At 48.2% G+C, this 22,490-nt stretch overlaps 1 protein-coding gene across 1 annotated transcript; it reads right to left on the bottom strand.

Moving 5' to 3' along the window:
- Positions 1–12,176: 12,176 nt before the first annotated feature.
- PSMC4 (proteasome 26S subunit, ATPase 4) lies at positions 12,177–21,015 on the bottom strand. Its single transcript, XM_047836584.1, has 11 exons — positions 20,897–21,015; positions 20,017–20,115; positions 19,694–19,880; positions 17,694–17,840; positions 17,496–17,605; positions 17,306–17,399; positions 13,323–13,490; positions 13,163–13,239; positions 12,851–13,019; positions 12,599–12,654; positions 12,177–12,421 (listed from the first exon to the last, which is right to left on the bottom strand). Exons 1-11 carry the CDS (start codon positions 20,930–20,932, stop codon positions 12,308–12,310), a joined length of 1,257 nt encoding a protein of 418 aa, XP_047692540.1. The 5' UTR covers positions 20,933–21,015; the 3' UTR covers positions 12,177–12,307.
- Positions 21,016–22,490: the final 1,475 nt, after the last annotated feature.

The raw sequence follows: 22,490 nt of genomic DNA, 5'->3' as shown, positions 1-22,490 counted from the left end.
ATGGCTTGGAGCCTGGAGCCTGTTTCCGATTCTGTGTCTCCCTCTCTCTGTGCCCCTACCCCGTTCATGCTCTGTCTCTCTCTGTCCCAAAAATAAATAAAAACGTTAAAAAAAAAATTTTAAAAAAAAAGCTATCCATTTATGTTATCCAACTCTTTATCATGAAAATTGCTACACATATGAAAAAGATGAAAGAATAAACACCTATATACCCCTTCTAGATTCAGAGTTGTTAACAATTTGACATTTATTTTTCTGTATATTTTATGTTGTGCCATTGAGAATATGTTTTAGACATCATGTACTTTACCCCTTATTACATCAGTCTGTATCTCCCAAACATAAAGACAATCTCATATATAGCCATAGTACCATAATTACCCTTAAGGAAATTATCCATAATTCCATATTACCTATCTTCATTGGCCTCTAAAATGCCTTTTTTGGGAGTTCATCTTCTGAATAGCATGCATTCCAGATTATGTATTATATTTGGTTTTAAGCTCTCTTTAGTCTTTTTTAGTCTAGGATAGTAACTCAAAATTTCTGGAGTACCAGAATCATCTGTGACTCCTAGTAACAGTGACTCCCACTGAGCCTCTGTATCTTTACTAGTTCTGCAGGGGATTTTGGTATGTGCTACTTACGGTCATCTTCTGATCTGTATTGAAAGTTTTCCTCATTTCTTACTCTTTAAACAAAGCATGACAAGAATACAGAAGACCACATAAAACAAAGAATTGCATGATTAGTTGTTTTAAGATATACACATATGAAACACCAGGTTGTGAGTTAGGATTTTGCCAGCTGTCCCGGAAGTCTGTTGTGTGTCTGTTCGCACTCACATCACTCCCTGATGATTAGTGATATTGAGCACCTTTTTCATGTATCTGTTGACCATTTGAACATCTTTGGGAAAATGTCTTCAGGTTCTTGGACCATTTTTAAATTTGATTATTGGGAGATTTTTTTTCGTTATTGAGTTGCATGAGTTCCATATGTGGTTTGCAAATTTATTCTTCCTCCATAAGTTGTCTTTTCATTTTTTTTAATCTCGTTTATTTTTCTGTGCAAGAGCTTTTTAGTTTGATGTGGTCCCCCTTAATTTATTTTTGCTTTTGTTACTTGAACTTTATGCGTCATATGTAAAAAAATCATTGCCAGAGCTTTTTGCCAGTGTTTTCTTCTCGGAGCTTTATGGTTTCAGGTGTTAATGTTTAATTCGTTCATCCATTTTGAGTTAATTGTGAGTGATACAAGAAAGAGGTCTACTTTCATTCTTTGGCATGTGAATATCCAATTTCCCCCGCAGCCTTTATTGAAGAGACTGCCTTTTATTTATTGAGTATTCTTGGCTTTGTTGTCAGGTATTAATTGACTATGAATGTATGGGTTTGTTTCTGGGCTCTCAATTCTGTCCCATTGATCTATGGGTCTGGTTTTATACTGATACCTTACTGTTTTGGTTACTATAGCTTTGTAATATAGTTTGAAATCAGGAAATGTTGTATCTCTAGCTTTATTCTTCTGTGTCAGGATTGCTTTGGCTCTTCCAGGTATTTTGATTTAAAGTCTATTTTGTCTGATATTAGTATAGTCACACTTACTCTCTTTTGGTACTTTTTGCATGGAATATTATTTTCCCATACTTTCAACCTGTTTGTGAATTTTGAGCTCATGTAATTGGATCATGTGTTTTTTATCCATTCTGCCAATCACTGTCTTTTGATTGGAAGAGTTTAACCCATTTACATTTAAAGTAATTACTGATAAGGAGAGACTTCTATCATTGTGCTATTTGCTTTATATATGCTTTATGAATTTTTCCCCTCACTTCCTACATTACTCTTTTGTGTTTAGTTGACTTGTGGGGGGGGGGTAGTGAAATGTTTAAATTCTTATTTTCTTTTGTGTATAGTGTCTTTGTAGTTACCATGGGGATTATATTTAACATCCTAGTTTTAATCTATACCAGTTTAATTTCAATAACGTATAAAAACTCTGCCCCTTTACAGCACTGTATCCGCCTCTTTGGGTTGTTGATGTCACATAATTATGTCTTTATACACTGTGTGCCCCAAAGTATAAGGTGGTAATCTTTTAATGTGGAAAGTTTCTTAATGTAGAAAAGACTTGGAGTAACAAACCGAAGTTACAGTAACATTAGATGTCCTGTTATTCCCAGCCTATTGATAGTGATGCTGTGGCCGAGAATGCCTGAGACACTTGCCCAAGCCCATAGTCCTTGTAGCAAGCCCTCCCAGACATTTCCCCTACTGGGGCCAATGCTGTGGCTGGACCATCCCTTGTGGTTCTTATGAGTGCAGAATATACCTCAGCAACAACCATCAGAGAACTTCGTTGAAGAACAGGTGTTATTACTCACAGATCCCAGATGGTAGTGCATGGCATACCTGAAAGCCACATAGTGAGGTTGTACCTATAGGGAGAGTGTAGACCTGGGGCTCTGCCTTTATTAGGAACGGAGGGGAGGGGAGGGTGTCTAGAGTTTCACAGATGTACTCCTTATTGGCTAATTTTTTTTTTAATTTGTTCAACGGTCATTTATTTTTGAGAGAGAGAGAATGTGTGTGTTGAGCGGGGGAGGGCAGAGAGAGAGACACAGAATCCAAAGCAGGCTCCAGGCTCTGAGCTGTCAGCACAGAGCTCCACGCGGGGCTCGAACCCACGAACTGAGAGATCATGCGCTGAGCCGAAGTCAGACACCTAACCAACAGCCCCCAGGCGCCCCTCCTTATTGGCTAATTTAAAGCCTTGGGTGGGAATTAAGGAACTGGAAGGGAGAAGCAAGGTTACCGAAATGGTCAATTATCTAGGTTCCTCAGGGCTTTCGGGAACTAGGCGCTTCATGAATGAAGACGGCCCAGTCCCTTCTCTGGTTGTTTTGCTAGTACTTGTGTCAAAAAGCTGGCAATATTTCTATTATTTAGAATGGATGTCTTTTGAAATCGATGCCTCAGTGGTCAAAAGCTTAATGTCAGGTACTTATTCCTATGCTAGCTTTTACGCTAATAATTGTGTGGGGTTTTTTTTAAATGCATTAATCTTTTGGGGCGTCTGGGTGGCTCAGTCGGTTAAGCAACCGACTCGATTTTAGCTCGTCATGATCTCACAGTTCATGGGTTCTGGCCCCGCATGGGGTTTGCTGCTGTCATTGCGGAGCAAACTCTGTATCCTCTGTCCCTCTCTCTCTGCCCCTCCCCCGCTCGTGCTCTCTCGAGCGCGCTCTGTCACTTTCAAAAATAAATAAACATTAAAAAAATAATAAAATACACTCAGATAATCCCGTCAGGACTGTCTCACAGATAGAGACAGCCGAAATTCCGCCTGGTGGAGTTCGTTTCCCACTCACACCCGCTCGGCCGTAGGGTCGTGCCTTCGGCCGTTCTGGGGGGACCCAGCGCCAGGGCGAGCAGCGAGGCTCCCCGAGCGCCGAGACCTAGGCGCGAGCACGCGTGGCTTTACCGCCGGGTCGCGAGACCTTGGCTGCGGCCGCGGGTTCTGCGCTTGCGCCTGCGCATTCAGAGCCCGGCGCGCTGGCCGCGGGAAGGTGTGTCCCGAAGCCCCGGGGCGGTGGTCGCGGAGGCTCCCGGGACAGGGATGGTGCGCCGTCGGTGGTTCCGCCCCCGCGGTGAGTTGGTGGCAGTCCGGGAAGGAGTCGGCTCTAGGTGAGGCTGGGGGGCGGACTCGTGGCGTGGAGCTGCCGCCCAGTGAGGAGCCCATGGCGCGTGGAGTCCAGAGCCTCACACCCATGTGCGCGTGAGGACCGGAGGAGGAGGCTGTGAAACCCATTGTGACCGGCAGTGTGTGTGTGTGTGTGTGTGTGTGTGTGTGTGTGCGCGCGCGCGCGCGCGGCAACGCCGGCTGTGTGGTGTGTGTTACTGCCCCACGTCCCTGCTGCTTGCCCCGCAGCCCCGAGTGTCTGCACAGAGCACTGTGGGCACGTTTCCCCAAGAGGACAAACACTGAGCCCTGGGATGAAGGTTCCAAGCAGGAAGGCAGAGGACTGGTCTTGGGGTGGGACTTTTAGAGCTAGAAGTGTGCCTGGGACGAACTCCGTGCAAGAAAGGATGGGAGAGCCCCTACTTGGAGGCGCTGTGGGTGCAGCTACATTTTCCCGAACCACAGCGTTCCCATACCTGCAGCCGCCCTCTCACATCTGGTTGTGTGGGTGACGTCAGGGCAGATGTGGCTCTGCAGGGGGATTTTCTTAGTCTGCACGACTCTAACAAAGGCCTGGCGTCTCAAGGTTTCCTTCTTCCCCAGCCCTGCCATTCTCCAAAAGAAGGAGGAAAAATGGTTGTACATCCGAAAGTCCAGCTCAGGTGAGTTTGTTTACTCTTTGTTTATAAACAAACACGCTTTTGTTTTTAGTAACGTTTGCTTTTCTTTTCCCAAATTGCCCAACGGCTCATCCTAGGCCCGCCTTCCCAGTGAACGACGGGCCATGTCGATGAGTCCCTCTCCTCACTGTCCCTCCGCCAGATACCCCTCTCCTCATCTTTCGTATCATTCCTCAGCATTCACTTTTTGTAATAGTAAGAAATGCCCATTCCGCGGTCTGGTTAAAGCTTTGCTTTACTGAGAGTAATGTTTAGATGGAATCATCTTCCACCTCCAAAACCTCAGTTTAAAAAGTAAGGCAAGGGGCGCCTGGGTGGCTCAGTCGGTTAAGCGGCCGACTTCAGCTCAGGTCATGATCTTGCGGTCCGTGAGTTCAAGCCCCGCATCGGGCTCTGTGCTGACAGCTCAGAGCCTGGAGCCCGTTTCGGATTCTGTGTCTCCCTCTCTTTCTGACCCTCCCCCGTTCATGCTCTGTCTCTCTCTGTCTCCAAAATAAAAAAGTGTTTAAAAAAAAAATAAGGCAATATCAGAAGCGGTTTGACTGGTGTGAGTGAGAAATGACATGGTCATCTGCTTTTTTAAGGCTTTTGGGAGCAGGAATGTAATTGGAGGGCTGAGCGTGGAAATCTGTGTAATAAGAGGCAGGGATTTCCCCAAGGAATCAATGGATTGAGATTTATATTGACAAAGATTTGTCATAAGACAACAAAAAGTACATATGAGTGAAGTAATATTCAGTGATGAACAGTAATACTCCAATTTTAAATTTCATATAAATTTCACTTACTAATATTTGGGATTGAGACATTTTACAAGGATTATATCCAAAGCGATATTTCTGTTGGTTACTCGGTGGAGGAGTAGAGAGAGAATCAAATGCTGCTTTGTCAGCTTTGACCAAATTTTATTATTTAGTCTGCAGATGCTTTTCACCTGATTTATGTCCACTTAAAGAAGAATCTTGGCAATATAAAGATCTCATGTTGAAGAAGAATGTTCAAGAACTGGTAGGCTCTTTATAACGGTCCCACTGATTTCTATTCCCACATATGTCAAACCTGTTTGCTTCTAAGACTTAAAAATTCTTTTTAATTGGATATAGATCTATTATATACTTAAGATTGTGGAATTAATACTCACTTTTTGCAGTTAATCAGTTATATGCATGAGGGAATTACAAAGAAGAAAATTAAAATAGCCCCAGCATCATATTTTGGGGAGGTATATTTTAGCAAAACTTTTCTTTGCACCTGTACATATATGTGATGTGTATGTTTGTTTCTGCAGAATAGAAATTGTGCTAGTGGAACATAGGTCACAGAGACACTCCAACTCCTATTTAGAAAAGGTTGTTCTACCTAACCAGAAGTTTCTTATACCTCTGAGGAAAGTGCCAGTGAGCCTCTCTATTTGATACCTGCTAGGTGTTTATACCTTTTAAGGTTTTATTTGATAAACCATCTAAGGATAATTATTATGGCACAGTTTATCAAATAAAGTAGCTCTTCAAGATTATACTTTTTTTAAAGATTTTTTTAAATGTTTATTTATTTTTGAAAGAGAGGCAGATCACGAGCGGGGGAGGGGCAGAGAGAGAGGGAGACACAGAATCTGAAGCAGGCTCCAGGCTCTGGGCTGTCAGCACACAGCCTGACATGGGTCTTGAACTCACAAACTACGAGATCATGACCTGAGCCGAAGTCGGATGCTTAACTGACTGAGCTACCCTGGTACCCCTACTTTTTTTAGATTTTTAAGGTTATTTTCACAACCTTATATCTATAGCCCGAGCAGGGTGAGGAGGGTGTTCACACAGGGGGTGGCCTGGTGCAGGGTGACAGAACTTACTAGGGGGCAGTTCAGTTGGTGGGATGGACCAGCATGGGGTGTCAACCTGATCAGGGTAAGGCGGGGTCCACACAGGAGGACTATGGGTATGCGATTTCAAAGCCCAAGCAGGATGAAGAGGGCATCTGGATACGAGTACTGCCTGGCTTTGGGTGTCAGGGCCCAAATAGGAGAGTTAGGCACACTCGTGCAGGCCAGGTAGGAGGTGCTGAGTGTCAGAACCCAATCCAAGTTGGGTGAGGAAAGCATCTGCAAGAGGGAGGGGGCCGGAGCAGCGATGGGAGTTTGTTACACACAGGGGGCCTGTCAAGCGAGTAAACACATTAAGAGGCACTGGAGCCGAGTTTCTCTCCCCGTCACAGCAGGGAGTAACAGGTATGGAAAGGGAGAAAATGAGAAGGGACCTTGTGACGTTAGGTTAACTAGACGTAATAGTATGAACTTAACAGTTTTCTATATGGGTAGGTAGAAAACATAGAAGCAGGCTCCGGTGGCCAGGCTCACTTCTGGGGCTGTTCCACTCTGCTGTTCCTTGCAAGTGCTCTGAGTCCCAGCGTCTGCCTGGCCTGATATGTCACTGCTCGAGTAGGAGTTGGCATGCCGAGCGACTCTGCTTGGGCCTCCTGTCCTATCACATGAGACAGTATATACACCTTAAGATCCTAAAGATAAGGCAAAATATCCAAGTAATGTTTAGGGATGATTTGTGAGCGTGACTCAGAAAAATGATGCAGTCCATCAGGATGTTGAGCACCACCTTCTGGCTTCTTCATCCTCCTCCTCTTGCTCTGTGGCGGCCATGGAAGACAGTGTTTGCGTAATCTGGGTTGGCCACGCTGTGATCCATGCCATCAGCACGTGGCTTCTGGTTTGTGCATACTGTGGTGACACGTGTCATGCTGCTGCATTGGTACTCTGTGACAATCGAGAGCCATCTGTAACTCCTTAGCAGTAACTGCCCGGTCATCTCATCTGAGATATGTTTACCAACCCTGGGGAGCACCCAAAGGAAACATTACCAAGGAATCCACGTGCCGTGTAGACAGGTTGGAAATGATGGACAGGGGTCCAAAGTGTTGCTGTATTCAGCCAGAGCGCACGCGCCTTTGCAGTAACTGCAGGGGACCCGCACACAGAATCCGCCATCACCGCCTGTGGGTGAGTAGTGGTGTGGGAATTTCTTTTTCAGCGGAAACACCACCCCCCCGAATCTGGACAGTGTTTACACACGTGTTCTATTTAGAAGTTGTCACGTTCTGTATTTATATTGTTTATATTGTGGCTACTTTTTGTGTTTTTTTTTAACTTCTAAACATTTAAAAATTTAAATTTAAATTTAAAAATTAAAAAATTATTCTTGAGAAACAGAGACAGAGCGTGAGCAGGGGAGGGGCAGAGAGAGAGGAAGACACAGAATCCGAAGCAGGCACCAGGCTCTGAGCTGTCAGCACAGAGCCCGATGTGGGGCTCAAACCCATGAACTGTAGATCATGACCTGAGGTGAAGTTGGACACTCAACCCACTGAGCCACCCAGGCGCTCCTGTGTTATTTTTTTACAATTAAAAACAAACAAAACTATTTACATGTATTGACATTTTTTTCTTCTCCCAGTCTTTGCAAAGTGGAACAGAGAAAAGATATATGTGCAGGAAAACACTTGCTTTAAACACTCTAGGGTGCCTAGGTGGCTCAAGCATCTGACTCTTGATTTCAGCTCAGGTCATGATGCCAGGGTCATGGGATCGAGCCCCGCGTTGGGCTCCACAGTGGGCACGATCCTGCTTAAAATTCTCTCTCTCCCTCTGCCACAACCCCTCCCCCCACCCCCCGCTTAAAAAATAAAAAACAAAAAACTCCACTTCTAAGATGGAAGAACACCCAGGCTGGTCAGCAAACCAGCCTTTTCCCCTCTTGACCCAGTAGCATGTAACTGAGCATGGAAAAAGCAGCTGCTGGTGTCCAGGAACCGTCTGACAATTACAGGTAGGCATCGGTGGCATAAAGCTGTCCCGGCGCTCACAGTTAGGCCACATTATTCTCCTGTTGCACATAAGCAGTCTCCTAGAACACCAACATCAAGGTCACTCTGAGACCATAATGAGAGATGGAACAAGGCCACTTCATCATTTTGTCTAAGCACAGACAAACCAGGTCACAAAACAGACCAAATACCCCCTCTCCCAGCTAATGGGAGTGGCCGCTACTTCTCACCCAGTACAGCTTCAGCCTCACCCTGGTCTGCCTTCACTGCAGCTAATGTCCCATCCTAATAAAATTCCTCTTGTATCCTGATAGCCTCAAATCCAGAGCGAAGCCCCGCTTCCTGAAGCCCTCCCCAAGGTGTGTCTTTTCTGTCACCCTCTTTCTAAGACGCCACACAGCTCCCCATGGTGTGTGTTCTCCCTCATAACGAGTGTTAAACCCAGAATTTTCGACTACGGGTGTGTTCCTAGGGGTCTCTGGCTGGACAGCACAGGCAGTAAATGCAGTTAATCATGGCATTATTGTGGCAGGTTTTACTCAGTGGTCTTGGCTTATGCTCCCTTTCAAAATGCAGAAAGTAATTTTGAAATGCAGAACTGTGGTCGGCAGGCCTCGGACCCTCGAGGAGTGGGGGTAACCAAGGTCACTCTTCACTAGTCATTTGGGGTCATTTCACCTGAAGGAAATGGAGAAAGGCCCTGTAAAAGCATCATATGGATGAAGAAGAAACATGGTCTTCACTTTCTGGGATCTCCACATCTTCTCAAAGATACTCCAGGAACTTGAAGTTGGATGGGTGGTCAGGGAAATGTAAAAATGAGAACATTAGCAAACCTATCCTGATCATCTTCCAGATTCCTAATTTTTCAAAAGCCACAAGGAAATGCCAACTTCCTCAAAGCAGAAAAAGTAGACCCCTTTATTAAAATATAACCTGGGGGTGGGGGGCGCCTGGGTGGCTCAGTCAGTTGGGCGTCTGACTTCAGCTCAGGTCAGGATCTCGTGGTTCGTGAGTTCAAGCCCCACATCGGGCTCTGTGCTGAGCACTCAGAGCCTAGAGGCTGCTTCGGATTCTGTGTCTCCCTCTCTCTCTGCCCCTCCCCACTCATGCTCTGCCTCTCTCTGTCTCTCGAAAACTGAGTAAAGGTTAAAATATATATATATATATAACTGGGATTTACCTAATGGGCCTCCCTTCTGCACTGCCAGGTCTTTGACCACAGGGACTGAATCTGCGTCATCCCTGAAACCTCGGTCACTCCCGCCAGAATGCCAGTGTTGGGGTGTTGAGCGAACAGTTCTCAACAGCAGCAAAATAAGACAAATTGCCAGACTGCAGGCCTGTTGAGGGCAGTCTGTCACGTGGACTCAGGGAGAGACTATCTGGCAAGAGGAGAAGCTTTCATGAAGGATTTGGGTTTTCTGTCTCGCCCTGCTAGCGCTTTATGCTGTCCACATGATGTGCATGATTTCACATGCTCCTCTCACCGTCCCTCGGTCTTGGGTGGACTAATGAGGACCACGAGTGACAGAACTTAAGGCAGATGCTTTGAGTCACACCACCACCCAATGGGATGGAAGCAGGAACCCGCAATTGTGACTCCCAAGAAGGGTGCTCTGTTCAGATTGTGACAGTATCCCCTCCACCGCACCCCCCCCCCCCCCCCCGCCCCGGCCCTGCCCCGTTATTTTCTTTGCTGTCATTTCTGGGGCACTTGGCTTTGTTGTTTCCAATTTCTTTGCCCTTTATCACTTATGTTTTGGGTGTGTTCTGTCACTTCTGCGATTTCCCTCCCTTACCTTCTCGCTTCCAAGTTATCTCCTGCCTTGTACCATCCCCATTTTTTTCCCTTGGTTTTTTAAAATTTCAATGTTTTAATTTTTTTGAGAGTGTGCAGCCGTGCCAGCGGGGGAGGGGCAGAGAGAGAGAAAGGCAGAGGATCCAAATCAGGCTCTGTGCTGACAACAGAGAGCCTGATGCAAGGCTCAAACTCATCAGCCGGGAGATCATGACCTGAGCCAAAGTTGGACGCTCAACTGACTGAGCCACCCAGGCCCCCCCTGTCGGTTTTTAAGTACCTAATTTAAAAGGTTAAATATTGTTGCATAAAGTGTGTATAAAGCGTGCCCATGGCACCCTCACCCCGTATTTCCCTACTTCCAGGAGTCAGCCACTTCCCATCCTCTTGTCTTTTGAAATTTACTTCCGTATTTCTAAATTCTATGCTTTTGTAAAATCATTAGTTTTAGGTATTAGCTGCTACCGAGCATGAAAGATGAGAACTTATGGTGTCTTAACCCATTCTCTCTTTTCTCCCATGCTGCCCAGTTTCCTCAGCAGAAATCCTTCAGCTGCCTGCCCGGGGCTCTCCCTGATTCCTGTCTTCCACACAGCAGCCCCCCTCTCATCCGAGCTCCAGGCCTGCCAGTCTGGGGACCCGCAGTCCAGCCTTTCCTGGAATAAACCTCCAGCCAGGCTGCAGGAGGGTCACGGGGCCTGGAAAAACAGCTCGTTCATTTACAGCTCCAGGATCTAGGTGCACTTGGTATGAGTTTGGATTTCTATAGCCTTTCAGGTAGTCCCTGTTTCCAGCCCTCACCTTCAGAACGTGTCACCTGTGACTTCTGAAGCGGGCATCTGTTCCTGGGCTCCGCTTCACGTCTGCTACGTTAACGAGCAGCTATCTGCCTCTTTCCGAAACCGTGTTGCTGCCAGATCGTCTCTCCTCCTGATCTTGTGAATGTACATCCTACTGTCTTATCACCTCTTATTTTAGTGAGGTCCTGGGGAGGAGAAGTTAACTTCCCTACTCAACCTGCAGTGGTCTACAGAGGAATCACCCTCCGTCTCTTCAAGGACCTGTGACTACCATTTTTCCTTCTTCCTATCTCACTTCCAAATAGATACTGACATTCATGTATTTGTTCAAGAAATACTAAGTGAACGTCTACCATGCGTAGGCTCTGGGACTGGAACTGTGATCAAGCAGACCACAGGCCTGGCGCCAGTGGAGTGCAGAAGGGTTCCCTCCCAGCTTGGGGCACCAGAGAGGGCTGTCCAGAGGGAGAGGTGTTGAGAGAGAGACCTCAAGAGACGGAATTGGTCCAACCAAACACATTTGTGCTCCAGTAAGACCGTATGGAGTAGGGCCAGAGATACTCACAAAACCCAGCCATCCAACCTCCTCCCATCAACCGTCATCCCTGCTCTTGGGGACTCTGCAGGGCTGTTTCCCTGTTCTTGATACTCCGAGTGTGAGGAAGGCAGGAATCATCAAAGACTCAAATGATCTACCTACTCTAGGAAATGCAGGTGGGCAGGTGTGCAGAGGCTTTATTTTGTGGCCAAGGGCTGTGGTCTAAGGTTCAGTTTCTATCCCTTTCCCCCAATATTTTTAAATGTTTATTTTTTATTTAAAAATTTTTAATGTTTATTTATTTTTGAGAAAGAGAGCACAAGCAAAGGAGGGGCAGAGAGAGGGAGACACAGAATCCAAATCAGGCTTCAGGCTCTGAGCTGTCAGCACAGAGCCTGATGTAGGGCTTGAACCCACGAACTGTGAGATCATGACCTGAGCTGAAGTCGGATGCTCAAGCAACTGAGCCACCCAGGCGCCTCAGTGTTTGTTTATTTTTGAGAGAGACCCAGTGTGAGTGGGGGAGGGGCAGCGAGAGAGGGAAATCCAGAATCTGAAGCAGGCTCCAATGTCAGCACAGAGCCAGATGTGGGGCTCGAACCTATGAATTGTGAGATCATGACCTGAGCTGAAGTTGGATGCTTAACTGACTGAGCCACCCAGGTGCCCCTCCCCTTTCCCCAAATTTCTACAGTCATTTGGTTTGAATTCGTTGCTTCTCTCCCAAACTGTAACCCAGGACATGTACCTCACCCACTCATCTGTCAGGAGAGCAGGAGGGGACAGAACATCCTATTCCAGGCCCAGTTTTCTCCAAAAGAGTTAAAACTTTTAGGAAGAAATTAAACAGATTCAATCTTGTATATTTACTGAGTAAACCAATCCCAGGTAAAGAAAAAGGAACACTAGGTTTTAGGACAGAGGCTGGGAGGTGAGAGAAGTCTCCAGCCCCTGTGGTGGGGCGGGGGAGGGGTCACTTATAAAACTCATGCTCCTGTTCATCCTTCTTGATGACTGTCTTGTATGCTTTCTCGAAGTCCTTAGCCAGAACAATGTAGCGGTTCTCACGGACAGCCAACATTCCACTCTGTTGAGGGATGAGAGTTAGAAATCTACTCCCCAACCCTAGTGATGGTGGAAGAAGAGGCAGGGCCCCAAGCCCTGGGGAGGCACTGAGGTACATGAGGACTGCAGCAGAATATTCTCAAAGAGGAAGGGTCCCCACATACTCCATGCCCGGATCCAGGGAGAAACCCTCACTCACCTCCTGACAGATGGAGTTGATATCGGCTCCTGAAATCTTATCTGGTCGGGCCACATCTGCAACAGGCGAGTTAAGGCAACCATTCCCTGCACGAGGGGGTGAATGCCTGGAGCCAGAAGTCACCCTTGAGCTTTGTCACCACCCCGTTCCCTGGACCTTGGTCTCCCAACCTGTACAAGAAGGCAGAGGTGGAGATGAAGATCCGGTCCCCAACCCAGCCGGGACCATCCCCTCACTTCTAGAGCAGGATACAGTCTTCCAAGTCAACCTCCTCAGAGAGATTCATCTTGCTGGTGATAGTGGAGAAAATCAATCTCTTCTGGCGGCGGTCAGGGAGTGGAAATTCAATTTTACGATCAAGGCGTCCTGGCCGCAGCAGGGCAGGATCCAGAGTGTCTGCTCTGTTCGTGGCCATGATCACCTGGCATTGGGGACAGGCCAGCTGAGACCTCTGTCCCCACTACACCCTCTTTCCTGTCATGATACCTGCCCCCTTACATGCCAGCCACCACTCTTCCTGGATTCCCACACCACACCTCCCCTTGCCCATCCTGAACCCCGAACCTTGACGTTAACGTTCTGGTCAAATCCGTCCATTTGATTCAGCAGCTCCAGCAGGATTCTCTGAACCTCCCTGTCAGCTGGAGAGTGTGCCACTTGGTCAGTCCAGGGCACCCCGTAAAAGGCTGCCCAAGATCCCAGGCCCTGATTAGGCATCACTCACCCCCCGTCTGGGCATCAAATCTCTTGGTGGCAATGGCGTCAATCTCATCTATGAAGATGATGGCAGGTGCGTTCTCCTTGGCCAGGCGGAACACGTCCCGGACCATGCGGGGGCCCTCGCCCAGGTATTTCTGTACAAACTCGGAGCCCACGACCCGGATAAACGCAGCTGATGGCAGGAAGATGAGGGTTAGATGAGGAAGGGCCTCCCACAGGGCCCATGCCGCTTACTGAAACCGAGAATTCCCTGCAGACAGCCGTTCCTGTGAACATTCACTCCAAGTGGCCAGGTTACTCTCTCGTGCCCCAGGGACTGGGTCTCAGATCCCACTGGGAGGATCAGCCACCTGCTTGCACCCCATAGCAACCTAGCAGCCCGTATCATGAATCCTACCACAGATGTGTCATTTTCTGGCCCAACATTTAAAAATCAGGACATTCTAAATAATAATAATGCATCTGTGCTTCAATATGCCATATAGGGGAGAGCAAGAGACATTCACAGAATCCAAGATAGAAAAAAATCTGGATTTCCAGAGTGTTGGAAAAATCAGAGAATAAAGACAGGTTGTCCATACACTAAGGCATCGTACTGCCTCCCCAAGAGCTCAGAGTTCCATTTGGAGTTCCGTATGGAATGGGAAAAGACCCACTTTTGAATATCATGAAAGAACCAGGGACCTGGGGCACGTATTCTGGTATAATCAAGCGGCAACGTGGCTAAAGACGGGTTTGTTCTGGGCCTCTCCTTTTTTGACTTAGAATTTAACTTATTTGTTAATAATTGCATGTGGCTTTGTGTTGCCTGGAGCAACCTTCAGAACCCTCCTTCCGCCCACCACACAGGAGGGAGACCCGCAGTCTGTAACGCAGGCCTGGTGTTTTACGTCATAAACCAGGAGTCGTGCAAGTGGCGGTCCTGATCACACCACTTCTCTAATGCTGGCCATGCACGGCTGTTGGGGAACTGAAATGTGCCTGGTCCAAAATGAGACACGCTGTAACCGTGACATACTCAAAAGTCTTAGGTTTCAAAAGACTTCGTACAACAAAATGTAAAATATCTCAAGAAATGTCCCTCAATAAATGGCCAGATAAATAAAACACACTATATATGCACAATGGAATATTATTTGGCCTTAAAAATGAATGATATTTTGATACCTGCTCCAACATGATGAGCCCTGAAAACAACACGCTAAGTGAAAAAGCAAGTCTTAAGAAGACAAATGTAGGATCCATCTACTTACATGAGATAACCTACGAGAGCCAAATTCATAGTCACTAAGAACAAAGGTTACCAGGGGCTCGAGGGGCAAGGGGGTGTGGAGAAACAGGGCGTTATTAATTCATGGGTATAGAGTTTCCGTTCGGGATGATGAACAAGTTCTGGAAATGGATACTGGTGGAGGCTGCATAACAGTGACTGCTCTCAATGCCACTGAATTATACACTTAAAAATTGGCTAGGGGCACCTGAGTGGCTCAGCTGGTTAAGCTTCCGACTTTGGCTCAGATCATGATCTCACGGTTTGTGAGTTTGAGCCTGTATCAGGTTCTGTGCTGACAGCTCAGAGCCTGGAGGCTGCTTTGGATTCTGTGTCTCCCTCTCTCCCTGCCCCTCCCCGGCTCATGTTCTGTATCTCCTCTCTCTCAGAAATAAACAAACATTAAAAAAAATTTTTTTAAATTATTTTTAATGTTTATTTATTTCTGAGACAGAGAGAGACAGCATGAGTGGGGGAGAGGGAGACACAGAATCCGAAGCAGGCTCCAGGCTCTGAGCTGTCAGCACAGAGCCTGACGCGGGGCTCGAACTCACAAACCGTGAGATCATGACCTGAGCCGAAGTCGGTTGCTCAACCAACTGAGCCACCCAGGCGCCCCCCCCAAAATTTTTTTTTAATTATAGATGTAGCGTGCATATATTCCTATCAAACCCTGTCTAAAACCACCCCGCTCTCAGTACATGTAAACTCCCTGAGAGTAGTGCTAAAACTATATTCACACCCTTTCTGATCCCCTCAGCCTCACCTCCTAGACCTGCCAAGCACAGCCCTCCTACAAACATTCGCTGAGCAACTACCACAGTTCAGTTACTGGGCAGGCACTGGAAATGCAGAAACACACAAATATATAAGGCCCGTGCCCTCCTGGAGTTTGGTCATGGTCTACTCATGACGCTAAAAAGTGCTTTCCTGTCCCAGGCCTTTGCACATACCATTCCCTGTGCTTGGAGGCCCTCTCCCAACGGTGTGCCTGCCAAATCACTTACACCTCGCTTTCTCTGGGAACCCTTACCTAAGAGGCCTGGGCAGCAAGGGCCGGCGCACCCTCCCGTTAGGGCAATCCCACTACCTTCCCTGCTTCTCCGGGGTATTTGCTACTCCGCAGACTGTTCCCATTCTACCTCACCTCCGACTGTGAGCCCCCTCCCTCACTCGCTTCAGCTGCAGGGGCCTCCCTGTTATTCCTGCCTCACCAGATAGTCCCTCAGCCTGATACAGTTCCTCCCCTGGACCTTCCTGTGATTCGCTCCCTCAGGTCTTCCGGGTCTTTGTGTAAAGGTCACCTCGTAGAAAGTCTTCCCTGACCAAGCCCCAGCTCTGGCATAAAAAGCTGCAGCCTGTTACTCTCTCTCCCCTTGTCCTGCTTAATCTCAGCACGCATTCAGCACCATGGGATATATAATCTATTCGCTTGTGTATCTGTTCAAGTACTTCCCTCAACTAAGGCATCACCTCCATGAAGAAAGGAGGCTTTGTTCCGTTCGCTGCCACATCTCCTGGCACGCACCAGGCGCTCAATAAACGTTAACCAAATGACTGAGTTCTAAGTGTTTCTTTTTCTTTTTCCTCAGCCATACTGGGAGATTCTCCAACACACGGGACATGTCTGATTCATCACTGTATCCATGCTCCAGGCCCGGGAGAGCAGAGGTCCAATGAACTGCTAAGCAAAGGAGTGATCGTGACAATAGCTATCATTTACTGTCCACTCTCTACGTGCCAGGTATGGTTCTAGAAGCTTTATATTGATTCAATCTTCTGAATAACCCACACAAATACGAAATGGGAGTCACAGAGAGGCTAACTTATTGAGCAGTTACATAAACTACCTGACATAAGCAGTTGTCGGGGAGCCAGACTGCAAACCCAGTCAGCCTGGCCCAGAAAACACTGCTTAACTACGGCCTTCTACCAGCCTCTGGTTCACACGTGGTAAGATTTTAAGATGTGCCGAGCCCTATCTTTAGGCTTTACAAACAGTAATATAGTGACTTTAGGACGTTTTTGTCTGGAACCTACAATAAAAAATACATGGGAGGTGGGGGGCGCCTGGGTGGCTCAGTACGTTAAGCATCCAAATTCGGCTCAGACCGTGATCTCAGTTTGAGTTCAAGCCCCGCATCGGACTCCATGCTATCAGCACAGAGCCTGCTTCAGATCCCCTGTCTCCCTCTCTCTGCTCCTCCCCTGCTTGCTCACATGCTCTCTCTTAAAAATAAACATTGAAAAAAAAAAAAAAAAGAAATACGTATATAAACAACCACAAGCACGTGTGTGTGTGTGTGTGTGTGTGTGTGTGTGTGTGTGTGTGTACTACAAGTTTCACAAATCTGAGCTCTTACTATGTGGGATGGACTCTGATGTTTTGTTTCATTTTTTGAAATGCTGGTTACACCCATGAATCTGAAGTCACGATTACTCATGGGTCACAACCCACTGTAGGAAAAACACTGCATTATTTCATTCATTTCTCACAGTAACACTGTGAAGAGTCTTCTACAGATAAGGAAACTGAGGTATGAGGATATAAAGTCACCTCCCAGGATGGCACAGCCAGTAAAAGGCACACAGGGGCTTTGACCCCACAGCCCCTGTTCTTAATCACCATGCCACTTCCTGGGTTAGATGAGAAAGCAGGGAGCAAGGTCAGAAGAGCCCAGAAGGTCAAGGCTCTGGAGAAGCGCTGAGAGGCTCACCTGTCGTGTGATGAGCCACAGCCTTCGCCAGCATGGTCTTCCCGCAGCCAGGTGGGCCATACATGAGGACGCCTCGGGGAGGGTCGATGCCGATCTGAAACACAGAGGCGAAGAAGGACGAGCCAGGGAGTCCCATCACCAGCTCAATACAGTGGGGCCTCTCCCTTCCCTGCCCCTCCCAGCCCCGCACCTGCTTATACAGCTCGAAGTGTGTAAGTGGGAGCTCCACAGCCTCCCGCACCTCCTGCTTCTGGATGTCCATGCCCCCGATGTCTGCATACATCACATCTGGCTTCTGGTCTGGTGGGAGAGCAGAGCTGGGGCTCTCAGCCTGGCTCCCAGGGTCCCTTAGGACCCGCCCCCAGCCCTGGGCTCCCCTCCCCCACACCTGAGGTGAGCATCATGATGCTGCTGTCAGCCTCAGGAGGCAGCACGTCCACCAGGGCATTGCTGTGCTTGTGCAGGGCCACCGAGGCGTTAGGCTTGAGCAGCTCCCGATCAATGGTGCTCAGGATGCGCACGTAGTAGTTGGAGCCTTTGGGAGACAGGAAGAAGAGGGGAAAATGAGAAGTACCAGAACCTTAAAACGTCTCCCCACCCCTCACGGTCGTACACTCCAGGCCACCGGTATCTCTCACTCAGACCCTGCCTGGGCCTCCTGGCCACTGGCCTCCTCCGGTCCATCCCCACGTTCACAATGACAACTTCCCTGTCGTTCTATAGCCCTGACTCCCTCTCATGCTTCAGCCCGAGGTGACCAGCAGCCTCCTGGAATGCCTCCCCCTGCATGACCCTAGGGTGTCTGTCACTCACTGTGTCCCAATGTGTTCTCAGGATCTTCTCCCAAATTGTGCTGCTCTTCCTGGGTCTCTGTCTCAGGGAGGCCTACAGTCCTTGGTCCCCGGCCAGAGTCCCAAACCTCATCCTAGATCTTTCTCCCCTTCTCTCCATTGTCCATCAGTCACTATGATCTTCCATTCAGCCTCAAGAACATCTCCAATCATCTCTTCTCCTCCCCTTGGACCCTGCCCGATTCACCCTTCTAGGTTTCTGCACCAGACCTCCCGGCTCAACCAGCCTCGGGTTCCTCTCTCCCATCCACATTCTCCTTCTACGGTGCTGATGCACACCCCTGTCCAGTGTCAGTCTCTCTCCTGACCTTCAGACCTGGCTGTCTAGCAGCCTCCTGGACCCCTCCCTGCAACATCCTAGACTGCCTGCACGGTCTCCCTCCAAACCTACTCCTCTGCCCATGTTGACATCTCAGGAATAGCCCTACAGTCCCCCAAGTCCTACAGGTCAAACACACAAGCCTCATCCTGGGCGACTCCCTCCCTTCACCACCTCACCTCCAGCCCATCAGTTCAATTCCAGGCCCAGTCAGCCACCTCTCCCCACCGTTACGAGAACATGGCTCAGTCCAAAGGAGCAGAGGCCAGAAACAGAAAAAGATGGGTAACACACAGAGACAATAACCATCATGAGGGCAGGGCCTAAGCCCATGTTAATAACAGCAGCTACTGATTACCGAGTCCTACCAGAGCCCAATCTCTTCCCACTTCACCCATGGTTTCAAATGGCAGGTCCCAACCCAGTAACGGTCATGAAATCAACTGAGAGGGTCATATCCAGAACATAGTTTGAAACAAAAGCAGGCTAGAACAGAATGGAAAACATCAGAGTATACTGCACATAGTAAGGGTAAACAGCATTTGATGAAATTTCCAGTATATCTGTAATATATGTATTACATACGCATAGATAATATATATATAGTATATATACATAAGTATATTCAGTGTATATGTAGTATATGTATGTAGTGTATATATGTATAACAGTTGACTCTTGAACCATGCAGGAGTTAAGGGCACTGACTCCCCGTGCATCTGAAAAATCCATGTATAACTTTTGACTCCCCATAAGCTAACTACTAATAGCCCACTGTTGACCAATACCATAAGCAGTCAATTAACACGTGTTTGGTATGTTTTACATATTATATACTGTATTCTTACAATAAAGTAAACTAGCAAAAAAAATATTAGGAAAAGAAAATACATTTATAGTACTACACTGTATTTACCCAAAAACTCCACGTATTAGGAGACCCATCCAGTTCAAACCTGTTGTTCAAAAGTCAACTGTACACGTATGTACACACACATATACACACACACAAAATACATGCATATGTATGTGTAGAGAAAGAATGTAAGACATATTTCTACCTTCATATCAGAGTCTGAAAAACACCATTACACTCTCTTGCCTTGTTTGCTCTTCTAAGACCCTAGCATAATTCCCGGTCCGTGGCAGGAAACAGTTGACAGACGTTGAATGAACAGATGAGTGAATGAGAGGCCCCCTGCCCACCCACCCACGCACCTGTGGTGGAGCCCACAATGGCTGTATTCTGGTCCACAGCCTCCAGAAACTGCCCAATGACCAGTGGGATGCTTTGGATTCGCTTCACCTCCTCCTGGGCATGGAGGAATTCCTTCTTCAGGTTCTTCTGCTCATCCTTGATGTATTCCTCCTGCACCTCCAGGAACTCCAACTCTTGCTGCAGCTTCTGTGAGTGGAGAGGGGAAAGGTGGAGGGTTGGCTACATGCCCTGCTAAGTGAGGCGGCAGTGGAAGGTTGTGGGGTGGAGGAAGAGTATGGGATGCTGGGACCCTGTGCAGGGTCCGGCTTGGGATTGAATGTACCTTGTAGCGGCTGTACAGGTCCTCCAGGTCCTCAGGCTCCGGCCCCAGGAAGGAAAGGCCAGTCTGGGGCCGAGACACAGACAGTGCTGGGATCTCATCCTAGAACAAAGGAGAAAACTCAAGTTGGAGGAAGAAAGAATACAGAGCATCCTCCCCACTTCACCATGAACCATTCAGCCCCTCTAAATAGACCCTGCAAACCTCTCAGCCCCCTAAAAAGGCTCCTAATGTCACCTAGCCCCTAACAGGGCTCTTATGTCAACTAGCCCTCCAAAAACATATTTTATTAACACGTGCCACTTGTAACATACCCCCAATGGCACCAGACTCCCAACTAGAGCCTAAATGTCACAACCACTCCTTACCAGCTCCCAATGCTCTTCAACCCCCCTCAACAGGTTCCTAGGGTCACATGGCTAGCTCAATATAGGTTGTTAATGTCACCATGCTTTCAAACATTCTTTTATCATCCAGTTCCCTAGGAAGGCCCCAAACCACAGATTTTACTTAGCCTCCGAACATCGGTTAGCTCCCAGCCCAACTTCAGACATCATTCGGCCCACGGCCGCGTCCCATCTATCACTCACACCCCGACACAGCCCCAGCTTCGCTAGGCCATCGGTCACTAAGCACTCCTAGCTAGTCCTCGAAATCATTCCGTGCCAAGGAACCTCTAACGTCACTCATTCCTGTAGCCGCGCTTTCTGCGCCTTACTGGCCCCCTAACATCATTAAGTCACCGAGCCAGGCCTCGGGGCAGCAAAGAGCTCTCCACCGAAGGATCCCAAATCACCCTGACCCGGGCCGGAATTCCCGAAGTCACTCAGCACCCCACTCAGGTCGGCCTCACCCTCTCCCCGCGAGCCAGGCCCCACCAGACCTGAGCTTTCTCTACCAAGATGCCTATCTCCTCCATAGTGACCAAGCCGGCCTCTGTGCGGCCCAGCCAGAGCTAGTCACCGCTTCCGCTGACGCTACCGGAAGACTAGGACCTCAGTGGATTCTGGGAAACGTAGTTTAAGACTTCGCTAGAGCCGGCTGGCTAGGCCGCAAAGGAGGGAGGGAAGGGAAGATTTCGTCCTGAGCTCCGCCCCCAAGGCTTGCACAGCGCGCTCTCGGGACAGGGGTTTGGGGCGGTGCGCGTGCGCAGTAGCGCGTGGTGGCACCATTTCGGGCGGCATCTGTGCTGGGGTTTTCTCGGCAGTAGGCGGCGCTGCTTCATTGCTTTATCAATCAAGGAACTCGCAAATCCGTCTCCTCGATCTCATTTAGTGAAGGGGCTGGAGATGTTTAGGGCGGCGTTCCCCAGAGGGGTTCCTTTAGGTGTCTCAACGTGAGCTGCGCCAGAGGATTCCACCCCGACCCCCAGAGCGACTCCTCACTGGGATCCACCCTGGGAGTTGATGTGACGTGGGCCGGGAGCAAACGGTGGAGAAAGAATTCTTGAGACGTTTTCAGTGGGAAGGGTGCTTTATTTAAAGCACAGGGCCAGGACCCGTACGGGAAGAGCTGCACTTGTGTTTGTGAGAAATGACTGATTAAATACTTTACAGTTTGAGGCGGGATGGTGGTGCTAAGGATAGAGTAAGTCGGTAAGGAATTTGGAAGTAAAGCGTTCAGGGCGCTAGCTGCTGCTAAGATAAGGCTATTTACTACCTTCTAGTAAAACATCAGTCTTGAGGCCCTTCAGTTGTGTATCAGTGGGCCATATGCTCAGGATCTAATTGCACACAGATCTTGGGGAGTGTTTAAAGCTATCAGAGAAAGTGACACTAACGAGCAAAATTGTAACACAGCTTTGGTAAAGGAAGTCCTTGAGAGAGCTGGAGGAATGTTACTATCTGTGAGCCTCGGGAATTCTGCTTGGAGACTGCGAGCCTCCGCAAAGTCTGGCCTTTGTTTCTTTTTACTCCCATGCGAGGTGAGGAGCCCCAAGCCCGCATTACCCTTAGCGAATCAGGTAGAAACGACGCAGGCATCTGGGCTGGAGAAGATGAGGCAGCAGTGCGGGAGTTGAGTCCCGTGGGAGACTTGCAGACCTGTGCCAGGCCCTGTGCCTAAGTCCTGGGTGCCTCAACTCGTTGAATCTCAACAGGCATTATGTTCCCTTTTACAGAGAAGGAAATAGGCTCAGAGCTATGAAGCTGCTTGCCGGTCACAAGAGTCCTCAGATCTGTCTGTCCCCAGACAGGGGATACACACTGGCCAGTGGGGATACACTCACACAGTGTTTGTTAAGTAAATAGTTTTATTGAAATATAAATACAGCGAAGTGTACAGATCATTACTGTGCAGTTCAATGACTTTCCACTAAGTGAACACACCTATAACCAGTACTCAGATCAAGAGGCCAAACAGTAGCCACCCCCAAGAGCCCCCCACATGCTCTCTTTCTGCCATCCTATCCCTTCTTAAAGTTATTCTTTACCTGAGTTCTAACAGTGCGGATTACTTCTGTCCGTCTCAACCCCCAC

Source organism: Prionailurus viverrinus, chromosome E2 (genome assembly GCF_022837055.1).
Source record: "Prionailurus viverrinus isolate Anna chromosome E2, UM_Priviv_1.0, whole genome shotgun sequence".
Lineage (NCBI taxonomy): Eukaryota > Metazoa > Chordata > Mammalia > Carnivora > Felidae > Prionailurus > Prionailurus viverrinus.
Note: the sequence above shows the minus strand (reverse complement) of the source record. Positions and strands in the feature narration are given on the sequence as shown.